This window comes from Oreochromis aureus, linkage group 22 (assembly GCF_013358895.1).
Source record: "Oreochromis aureus strain Israel breed Guangdong linkage group 22, ZZ_aureus, whole genome shotgun sequence".
In the NCBI taxonomy this organism is placed as follows: Eukaryota; Metazoa; Chordata; class Actinopteri; order Cichliformes; family Cichlidae; genus Oreochromis; species Oreochromis aureus.
The window spans coordinates 38,111,724-38,123,586 of NC_052962.1; the positions used below are offsets into that span (position 1 = coordinate 38,111,724).

At 42.4% G+C, this 11,863-nt stretch overlaps 1 protein-coding gene across 6 annotated transcripts in view; it reads right to left on the reverse strand.

The window, feature by feature from the left end:
• LOC116317225 (F-actin-uncapping protein LRRC16A) overlaps positions 1 to 11,374 on the reverse strand; it is a 31,571-nt gene extending 20,197 nt beyond the window's left edge. For 2 of the 6 annotated variants that reach the window (XM_039605566.1, XM_039605561.1), the window contains exons 1-3: positions 10,877 to 11,374; positions 6,964 to 7,061; positions 3,049 to 3,099 (exon numbers count right to left, since the gene is read on the reverse strand). In XM_039605566.1, coding sequence (XP_039461500.1) covers positions 3,049 to 3,099; positions 6,964 to 7,061; positions 10,877 to 10,916 — 189 coding nt within the window. In that variant the 5' untranslated portion in view covers positions 10,917 to 11,374. The remainder of the gene's footprint in view (positions 1 to 3,048; positions 3,100 to 6,963; positions 7,062 to 10,876) is intronic. The other 4 variants (XM_039605563.1, XM_039605562.1, XM_039605564.1 and 1 more) reach the window with 4 other exon arrangements.
• Positions 11,375 to 11,863: the final 489 nt, after the last annotated feature.

The following is an 11,863-nucleotide window of genomic DNA, read 5'->3' on the forward strand; positions in this document are numbered from 1 at the left end:
GCTTACAATAAAGTCGCTCGGCTAACAAAGTGCCTGCTTTAAACTCACTGAACTACAAAAGTCTTATTTCAGTCATTTGATAATCAAAGACAACATTTGCTTAGACAAAATAATTATTCCGTCATAAGGGAATCCCCAGCAGCAACGATTGCACAACGTAGAACAACCTTAAACAAAACGATGGTGATGATGCAACTATTAACGTCAACTGGCAACATAGATCCAAAAGCACAGAGCCAGAACATTACACTTCCTCCGACGCCACCTTAAAGCTGGCTCCAGAGGCGAGTCCGTCGCTGCAGACTGTCCGACTTCACAGCAGAAACAAACAGCTCATCAGCTGGAATACAGCTGAGGCTCAAAGCTCCACCGAGGCACTAAAGCGGACCTCTGCACTGTGTTTGTACTGTGGTAGAAATGAAATCCTCTCAAACAAAAATACACAGACAAACTTAATCAGTCTACTCAGATATTTTGTTATGATTTCTTATACACAAACTTATATACAAACAAAAGTACTGATGAATTAATGCTTCTGGTTACCTGTGTCTGGGTGCATTAATGAAATTATCTGACAGATAATATGGTGACATTACCGAGACGTGAGGAAAATTTGATTACTTTATTACTTTGTCAGTTTGCACTGATTAGCAGGGATCTGTTTCTTTGTGGTGTCTGTGTTCGTCGGCTTGTTCGTCTTATACCTTCCTCTATACATCGTATATGGCTGAGATTTCCACAATCGTGAGTAGGGATGGGTATCGAAACCCGGTTCTTGTTGAGAACCGGTTCCCACTGTTTCAATTCCTTGGAATCGTTTGCCATTTTTGCAAACGATTCCCTTATCGATTCCAGTCGCCCCGAATGACGTCACCACATTGCGGAGCGTCATTTACCTGGCAGGAAACGGCTCAAACGCTCAAAAGTTTGGTCATACTTTACGAGAACGGATGACAACAGAGCAACTTGCAATACTTGCAAAGCGGATATTTCATTTAAAGGAGGAAACACTATGAATATGCAAAAGCATTTGCTCACAAAACACGCGATGACCTTAAATGAATGTCTTTAATTTCGCTCCGGACTCGTGAATCTCAACCCAGCAGCAGCGGTAACGTTTGCACGTCCTCTCCCGTTAATGCGGCAGGTAAATAATCAACTAACAGTGCATATTATGTTAGCGCGATCTGCCTTATTACAAAACCTGCCATTACTGTGCATTTAGGTGACCGTGATGAGAGAGACAGACAGAGTCTGGCTGGCAGTTCTCGCTGCAGTCTACCGTTAGCGTCTCCTTTCAGGCCAGGATAGACGAATGTCACCGAGCAGTGACTAAGTTTGTGGTCAAAGGCTTGCACCCATTTGCCCCAATTTTCGGTAAGTGAATGTGTTTAATTGTAGGCAGGGACATTACTGGATATTCTTGTGTAATTGCTACAGAATAATTTATGTTATACTTTGTTATTGCTACAGAAGAATATTTATTTTATTATTTTACATTTACAATTTTCCCCGGGGACCCTGTGACACCCCATTGAAGAGCCGTAGGCTGTGGATCTCTTAAGATCTCACTGTTGGGTTCGTAAGGCCATGTTACTCCTAAATTTCTATCTTGTTCAAAGAGAAGATATAAAACAAAGTTCTAAGCTAATCGACCTTAGTGTTCTCCTTTTTAAAAAAATAAGAATCGATAAAGAATCGAATCGTTAAACAGAATCGAAAATGGAATCGTGAAAATCTTATCAATACCCATCCCTAATCGTGAGCCATATTTCCAACATATACATCGTTTCTGCCTAGAAGAAAGATGAGGTCACAATTTCTGTGTTTGACAGTTGGGTCGGTTCACATTTTGGAGCCAAACAGCCATTTAGTTTTAGTTTGAGCAAAGTCCCAGGACTCAGTTTCACTTTGAATCAGACTTTGTGTCTCTGTCTGGCCTGATTCACACACTCATTGCTAAGAAGCTCCTGAAAAAAGAAAGAAAAAAAACCCTTGAGAGTCACCAGGGAGCAATGAAAATAGATGCTACCAAGAAGGAAGCATCTTGGAAACTGTGTTTAACCACAGAGCTACTTCTCTTTTTTTAATTATACAGAACTGTGATGAGTTGGAAGTTCTAAAAACAGTTTATTAAACTTAAAACAAGGAAACGCAAAGATTCAGGATTCAGCTGAAAATGGGTACGAGGGTGGGTGAGTCCGAGGTGTTTTCCTCAGATTTATGTCAAGTTTGCTCTTCCGTATCGTGCCCAGGCAGCCTAAAATTAGAGCGGCGTAAACATTTCACGATCCCTCGTATCTCTCTCAGTCTGAGTTCAAGAAAACTCTTTTTCCAGAATGTTTTTCCTCTCCGTCCCTGCCTCTCGCCCTCTAGGTCGAACTTTTCTTCCTGTCACTGTTTTTCTTTCCCACAGGCTGATTTCTCACAGCTGCATTGTGGGTAAAACTATCAAATGTCTCCATATGGTGCTGAGACCTGCTCTCAACTGTGTAGAGAGGCACATGCAGGAAACAGCGAGAGAACGGGGAGAAGAGACACGACAACTCAGATAAACAGAGAAATAAACCAAAAATGTGGGTTTGTAACGTTCAATATGACCAACAAAAACCATGAAAGGTACTGTGTTTATCAGGGAATCATATTGTTTATGCAGGGGAATTTTCTGAATGTTAACCTCAACCTGTGCTGTGGCTGTCCGGGATGAACAGGAGGATAATTAGCCGGGCCAATCAGGTGATCAAAACACACCCGAGTATAACAGATAAACAGGTCCTGTTAATACACAGCAAAGCAAGCAAAGGTGTGATTGGAGATAATGTGTGACTAATAAGAAACATAGCTGTACTTTGTGATGAAATACAGATTAATACAGTCTACAGTCATGCTCGGGGCGAGGCTGCCCGAGAGTAAAAATGCTGTCGTGACAGTGGCCGATCGAACAGGCTGACATTCAGCCGGTAAAAGCCTGTTAAAGACTGTGATTTAGCACAAAACACAAAGACAAAGATTGAAATAAAAAGTGTGGAGATGTATGGGGTTACTAACCTTAGAGGGGACTCGTGCTGTGAGCAGAAAGGCTCGATGTGATGCCAAAGCCTGAGGACAAAGACAGACAACGGTCAACAGGTGAGGATGAAGAAGATGAAGAAGTTCTTACTTTCTGAAATTAATGAAAACATGTGGAAGTACTTAGTCAGTGCTTATCTTTACAACTTCCTTTAAGACATTTCTTTTTTAATTAATGAACACTCAGTGCTTTAGACTACACACATCTGACCACACATCCATACGGTTCTACACGCTCTACATTCATCTACCACACGGCCAGTTTAGGCTGTGTGGTAGATGTTTAACCTAAAAACTCAATGGCCAAAGAGCAGGTTGGCCTTTGAGTTTCCAGCTAAGCCTGTCTGTAATGGAGTACAATCAGTGCCCAACAAGAAATCACCATATCCCTTAAATAAAACAGGCAAAAAAATGTGTTTTCATGTATCAGTGATAATAATAATAATAATAATAACAAGAAGAAGAAAAAATGGACTCCCTGAGGCTGGAACAGTAATTGTGGCGTTGATGATGTTACACTTGAAAAAATGGTGAATGACAAAAACTAAATAAATAGAATAAAGGAAATTTTGTCATTTTCAGTCCAGATTGGAGCAGAGCAGTCTCTCCTGGTCCCAACAGCTTTGTGTATTGTCCCTCGCAGAGAAGCTGGCAGCAGCCCCGACTTCTGGAGAGGGTTTTTAGCCGAGTGGGATAATAATACACATTATCTTTCACCACGTGTTGAACCTCAATCCTGGCGGGGAGCAAGTGCACATTATGGCTGCTCGCTCAGCCATGGCCAGACTAACTCTTACAGGCAAAATTAGCGACTTATTTTTGAGATGTTTGATGAATTATGGTGTGAAATGGTGGGAATTTAAATGGTCCTTGTAGTCACATTTTCACTGCAATGATTTTATAAGAAACAAACTGGGGCAGCGAAAGCGAGCTGTATGCCACAGGAGGCCGAGCCAGCTGTGGCGCGTACAGTAACCCGCTGTACAGTTTAGTGAGGTCACTCCAGGTCACATCTGCTAACGCCAGAGAGGAGCCAAGAAGATGCGAGGCCCTTGCTGGCTGTCTGTCTCAGACAATGGGCTGAGGGGCGGGCCTGCAGGAAATTCAGAACGACCTGTTTCGGGTTATAAAGTCTGGAAATGTCTCCGTTCAGGTGTTCTGCAGGCGAGCGCGCAGCGAGCAGGTGAGTACGTCCACGTAAGCGTCTGAACCTGAGTGCATCAAAGTGCTGTCAAAGCCTGCAGCTTCATCCTGAGCTCGTTGTGCTCTTTGAATTGAGGATTTTGTAATAAAAAAACCAGAAACAATAAATGGATATAAGCAACCTATGCTTTTATCACTGTTTTTCCCTGTAAATGCTCAAAGATACTGCAGATGTCAATAAATTCCACTCAGTGGAATTCTCAGATTGATCTGGCTGTGACTCTGGATCATCCCTGTACTTCAGCTATTAGAATATTCAACAAACACAGCAAATTCTCCAATTTTACATAAAAAGTTTCTGGTCCAAAGTCTGTTTGAAATCCATTTTCAGGCCTTTTTTATACATTGATGTTCAAGAATTGAGCGCTTGACGATTTTCTTCATATTTTAATGACTCAGGCATGTTTTAATGTATTGGTCCTGAAATTTTCAGGCTTTTATCTTTAAAAGTCTTTAAGATATTCATGTTCAAACACTGCTTCAGATTCGTGCAAAAGGCACAAAAAATGAAATTATTTGAGATGAAATGATCAATTTTTAGTTGTAACAACTAAAATAATCTGCACACAAACTGGCGTCATGTGGATATGGAGGGTACATTTAGGTGGTCACCAGCTCTCAGTCCTGACACACATTATTAAAAATAAATAAATAAAATTATAATCTGTAGCTTTTGTGTGTCAGCTCAGAACAGAATAAGGTTTTTTGTTAACTGGTGTTTAGTGATGATTGAAGTTGGTGCAAAAGACATCAACAGTGTCAACATTCAGCTGTCGTGGTTTCACAAAGGTAAACTACAGACCCACATCTTCACAAACAAACTCATTCCTGGTGTTGACATGCAGGACACAGCCACAGATTTATTGTTACTGGGTTGGAGTTCAGGAGAAAAATGTGTCCTTTACTTTAATTTCCACAAATGAAAAGAAACCCAGCCGGACGCTTTACCATGAAACGCTGAGCGCGCTGGCTCATTTCAAGAAGTTATAGCTATAGGGTAGAATTGCTGATCTACAGCTGTGGAATGTGGTGTGTGTGTGTCCCAACACCCTGTGGCTGTGAGTGGGTTGCTTCAGTCAAGTCCTGACAGGGGCTGCAGAGCCGTGGTATGTGGCCAAAGGAAAAAAAGTGTGTTAAAGACGTAAAAAAATGAAATGAGCTCGAATGCACTCCTGAGCTGAGCAGACGAGCTTTAAGCAGACGTGGTGATACTCATTTGTCTGTTCTTATTCCCACACTCACACACAGAGCTGAGCTCACAAACCTGCAGTTAGGTGAAACCAGATACCCGGTAACACCCACCTAACTCTGTGCTGCATCTTTGAACAGTTCATTAAACAGTTTTACTTTTGCTGCATCATATCTGCAGCAACATCACAAAACAAAAAATTCCAACAATCAGTCCTCATTTTTGCACCACTTCCTCATTTCAGGACTTCCCCAATATGTGTGGGAATTCCTCCATGATTCCTACACAAAAGAACACAAAGAAAAGGAAAAAAGCACTCGTACAATGAGGCTTGCAGTAAAAAAACCCAAACCCTCAGTGGTCAAACTCTAAATATCAGCCCGTGATCTTAGCACAGCTTGTTCAATCAAAACAAAGTTAATCATAATGATATTTTAGACAACGGCGTGCTTTCAACTTGGTGCCAAACGTTTGAGGCATTTCCTTTCCTGTTGCAGCATGACAATGTCGCCACTCACAAAGCCGTGTCCATAAGGAGGTGCTTTCCAGCTTGGCATGAAACAGCAGCACCACAGAGCCCTGACATCAAGCTCTACCAACACCTCTTGAACTTCGACCATGAGGCCGAGGCCCATTTCACAACACGTCCACTCTGCAATTAAGCAACTTAAGCAACATTCCTTCTTTTGTTTGCTCCGACATCGCTAATCAAAACAAAAGTTTCAGGATGGCTGCTCATTTTTAAAACAGAGGAAAAGCTGTGCATCGGTTTTAACAGTTTTTAAAGATTGCAGCTGTAGAGCTGCAGAGAAGCCGAATCCAAACAAGGAAGCGCTCCCAATGTGACTCAGAGCAGCAGCAGCTCCCGTCGGACGGAGCTGCTGTCGCCGCAGTCAAACAAAACATTTAACAACCACATACGAGCCGACGAGAAAACCTCACATCAGAACCAACACTGCTGATGGAAGTTTTATTTTAAAGGTGCGAATTGCTCTGTTGTGATATATAATTCAAAAATGGCACCGATCATAAGAGACATCCTCCCTCGCTGGCCTTCATCAGTCACTGGCTGCTGCTAACCTACGGTCGTGTTGAGGCAACTAAAAAACCAAAATGACCACAAACACAGTGCCTGTGCAGCACTCCTCGCACAACATCTGGAGTATTTGAGAGCACCATTTTGTATTTCTCTTATTCAAATAAATACTGAGTAAGTATTGAGATGATAAGAAGATGAATTCCTACAGAAATACAAACTGCTGCGTGTGGTGATAAACCTTCGGCCTGCACTTCCTGCTTCATCATCTTCCCGCTCCTGTAGCAACATGTCCACACACACTCAGCTTACTGTGTTTTCCAGGGTTAAGAGCAGTGACACTTCCTGCTTCCCACCTATCATATATGACATTCCTGATGCCAAAAAGGGCATAAAAAACAAACGTTTAACAAAAACTGTGAGTACACGTGGATACAGTAAAAAACACTAAACAGCTGTTACTTACCAGCACTTTGTTTTCCACCTTGTCACCTTTGACCTCCAGCTGGACTTTGCGCCTCAGGATCAGTTTCACCCTGCGTCCCACCGCCTCCCGCACACTCTCTACAAACACACAAAAACTCATGACAATTGACAGCAGAACAGCTGGAGGGATCACATTAAGACGTATTACACAACAATAGGAGCAGGATGGGAGATTTGGTGGCCTGCAGATGCTTCCCAGTCCTGTTAGCGTTCCTGTCTCCTTTACTAATGAAGAATTGTGTTCTGAGATAGTCTTAAAATATAAATAACTAATTAAAACAAAAAAAAGCATCATTATGCTACAAACTGACTTGTGGTTTGCAATCATTAAAAGACAAATTATGCGTCAACCTGCATCTTGTTGTGTCTCCTGTGGAGAGAGTAGACTAAAGTTAATGACCTGCAGAGGGGAACATGAGTAATGGAAGGCTGCACCGTGAACACAGACACCAAACATTTAACAGCCTGTAGCTATAATGTTTTTATGCACACAGAAAAAAGAATAAATCATTTAGAACTTGTTTTTTATTTGCGAGGGTTTAGTGTCGACAGGCTGAGTGTAAATGCAGATTGTATATTTCTTTACTTCCACAGAAACTCCTCTTTCACTGACCTGGAATTACTTCCAGATGATCATGCAAATGATTTCATTTGTTTGAGAAGCTGCATGATGTTCTGGATGAACGTCGAGTTTCAGTACAAATAGTGAGAATAGAAACGTTAGAAGTGAGGCTCTCCGTTAATAGAGACTTGTACTTTAAACAAGTATATGTCTACGTAAGAGAATCACATAGGAAGCAAAGGTGAAAGCTTTCTATTATGAATACTCAACAACGAGGTCGCCAGCGCAGCTGTGCTGGAGCAGGACGGATCCCTGAGCATGAATCTCTTGCTTTGTCAGCATCGACTGAGACGGGAGGCTCATGTGCACCAAAAGAAGGACAAATCACACCAAATGATATTTTGTAGGCCTGCAGGTATTATGCTTTAATGACGTCTGCAAACAGGATCTGAAACCCTCGATCTGCTGTGTCTGCAGTGGTTCTGGAAAAGTTGTGGAGAGCTGGATTACTGAGCAACTCCAAAGGTCTCAGCAGAACTTATTGTGGCCCGCCAAGATGCTATTAATATCAGCTGATCCAGCTGTAAAATTATGAATGTGTTTGGGGATGTCTCATCGCTGCCCCTCTAGTGCACCTGTTGTTCATTTCATTAACAACTTCCTCTGCTATTTAACTGAGCAGATCGATCTCCGAGAAGTTTGACTGACCTAATGCTGTAGTCTGATCCAAAATCATTCCTTTCATTTTTGTGCAGTGCACTTTGGTTGGTGGCACTTCTGTGGAGAAAAGTCCAGTTAAAGCTTTTCCACATCCATTATAACTTGGAGCTTCCCGTAACCAGCGGGTCTGCCTTCATGCTGTTCTCCACCCAGACACACGATGAGGTCATGAGGAGGATCAAAACATTAGAGCATGAAGCAGCGTGGAGGCTGATCAGAAACACATGGACTTCTCCCTCCGTCCAACCTGGTCCTATAAAAAACACGTTCCACTTCCCAGCAGACTAATTAGTTTAGAGTAACAACCTGCGACATGCTGAATCTAAACAAACGTCTGCTCTCGCTCTCCACTTACAGTTCACACTGGCAGAAATTCAGCCAAAAGTATAACTTATTAAGTCTTTACTTTTTTCTGAAAGTGCATTAAATACTGTGCAGACGGCTTCATCCTTTCAGGTTTTGCAAGGAAATTATACAACTAATTCTTCCAGATTGTCATTTATGATTTGAGAGCTTGAGACTTGTTCTGTCTTTGACTTAAATCACAGTTCCTGCTTTGAACCTGAACTGACCTAAACAGTACCTGGTTGGTTGTGATGTATTTACACAGCCAGAAGTTATAAACAGCATACGCTCTCATTTAGAGACATTGAAGACATGGACACGAGTGCTGCCCCCTAAATGTCACACCTACAGGAGATGCTGGGCTATAGAAACTCACGCCATGACGCTCCCGGTGCACAGTTTTGGAGCTGATGTTAATGCTGATGAGTCAGCTGGTGACGTTTATGCTCTATGCACCTCAGCACTCAGCGACCTCGCTCTGTAACTTTACATGACCTTTGTGGCTCCTAAACGCTTCTAGTTTGCAGTAATGCCAGCTGACTGTGGAATATCTAGCAGTGAAGAAATTCCACAAGCTGACTTGTTGCCACTTTAACAGGACTTGTACTGTAACATGTCCTAGTACAGCTCTTTAAAATAACCCATTCTTTATTGATACTTGCATTGAATACTTGAATACAAAGATAAAGCAGGCTCACCTGATACTTTTTGGTGTATTTGTGGCCACCTCATAAACAAAAGTCCAGCAGTCTCTCTTTGTCAGCAATGCTTTTCATCTCTACCAACTTCTGAGGGAAATATGTGGTTCTGAAATGCTGAACTACTGGCATTTTTGGGTATTAGATGGACTGTGTCTACTTTCATATGGGTAAACTAGTTATTTATTTTTAAAATTGATGAAAACCATTGATTAGCAACTCTGCTTAAAAATTAGACAAGAACTGAGTGGGTGTCCGTATTTTTGCTGAACTTTCTCACACAGCTTTTGGCATGTAATCACCCACCATCTGATCCTCCTCACTTTTCATTAGTTCAGTCTCTGTGCACACAAAGGTCAGGCCTAACGAGCTCTGCTGATAAGCTTTTTTTCTCCTAGTTTTAAATTACCGACGATGAGCAGCATCAGGTCGGCCTGCCCTGTTAAAACCAACAGCAGGGCTGCCAACAAAAAGTCCCATTCATCAGTCAGCGCAGAGATATACAGTGTGAGACTGGTCTGCAGACACCGTAACAGAGAGCACGGGGTAGTGAGTCAGCTTCATCTCGCAGTATCTGAGTGTGCTAATGGAGAGCTAATAAACAGAAAGACCTCATGGTTTTTCAAGCTTTTCCTTAATCGGCCTCTCCACCCTCATGGCCCACTGCTGTCTCTAAAACTGTCAGAAAGTAAGACACTGGTTCTAAAATAGGTTGCAGGTGGCTTCAGTCCAACATCAGCCTGTAAAAGTCAATGTAGGTCAAACACATGGACCTTCAGCTGTCTGGCTGTATCAGCAAGGTGTTTTATTTCAGTTCATGCTACTCTGTCCAGCTAAATGCAGTGATTTACACTTCTTTTTGACACTCAGTCATCCAGGCAGTCAGTGTTGATAATATCCCACAACCCAAAGGAATTTCACAGACACACCCCTCTCCCACAGCTCTCTCCTCTCCCCCACTTCAGATAAGGAAGTGGCAGCAGAGGAGAGACTCTCAGGTAGCCAGCCAAAGCCCCAGGGCATGAAAATGACTTTTTTTTTATTTCTACAGAAATGAACTTATGAAAACCAGAGATTGTTTCACCTGTTAATAAAAGGGCCAATCAGCAGTGTGATCCAGTGTTAGCAGGACAGTGTTGTTTGCTTAAGATAGTGTGATTTTAATATGAGCAGCTTTTTGCCTTCAGATGAATCACTTCAGTATTTCCAAAACACTGCCCCAGATTTTATAGTAAACACTCGTATATTTAGAAAACTTCAACTTCTATGTAACTATTGAGAGTCTCAAAGTGACTCGTAGTGATTTAAAAGCGAGTAAAAAACACAACGTCACCGCTATAAGATCTCTGCGTTAAGTTTGAAAGGGTTTTACATGGCGAGGTAAGTGATCTGATCGTGTTCCCTTTAAATCATTGCAGCTAAAGACGTCTGTGCCACCTGAGCTACGTTAAAACAGTTCGACTAACTTCTTAACTCCAAACTTTTTTTTTATTTTGAGGGCAACAACAGCGCCAGTACACGCGTCAGGCAGCTGGCGTAAACATGAAACCCCGCTATCGTTACCTTACCGAACAGTTCGTTAGGACAATCCGTTGTTTCCTCAGACATGATTGTACCGGAGTAAACACCCAAGAGGAATCCGCTGGAGAGGACAGGAGAGGCGTGCAGACCCGAGAAGAAAGGCGGCTGCTGTGCGGAACTTCCACCGATGGAAGCGGCAAGTAATGCGGTAAAGGTGTAGTCCCGTTTTCTTCACTTATCTTTGGCTACCTGTCGCCACCCTGCTTTCCTAATTGCAACTGTCTTCATCCATTCCTACATGCCTACATACACACACGCACTCTGACTTTACGTCTGCATCACTGCAACTGAAGGGAACCTGGAGGAGTTTAAAAAACGGATTAAAAGTAGTTTCAGTTTGAAAAGTACCCGAAAGTGGCGTGTGTGAAAACAACTCACGCGGACGCACTTCTTCACACACTCACACTTCAGTCAGCCCTTCTTTCCTTCACTTCTCCAGCAGGATTCCTCTTGCTGCGAAAAATGGGAGACTGGGGACACCTGGTGTCCAGTTGCTGCTGCACAGTCGCTTTCTTTGACTTACCCTGTCTAAAATAAATACAATAACAATAAATATGAATAAATAAATAATAATAAAAAAGACAGACGATAGCCCACCAGGCTGCACAAGTAGTACAGCTCCTCTAGGATGGCACATATAAGTGACATTGTTAGACTGTGATGAGCGAGTTCTCTTTTTATTTTCGTCAACAGTGTAACTGTACACAGCTGTGTACCAGTATATGCACTGAATGGTACACCAGTTACAGTCTGAGCAGTGAAGAGGCAACACCAGTTCACATGTAAGATGTTAAATGCACTGGTTCTTATACAACACTTGCCTCATTCACCTATCCACGCAAACAGTGTTTTTCAGAGCTTTTTCAGCACAGGTGCTTTCTACCTAACCCTCACAGTCATTCATACACCGATGGATACGGAGCAGCTCTGCAGGGTTAGTATCTTACCCAAGGATATTTGGCATGCAGGCTGGA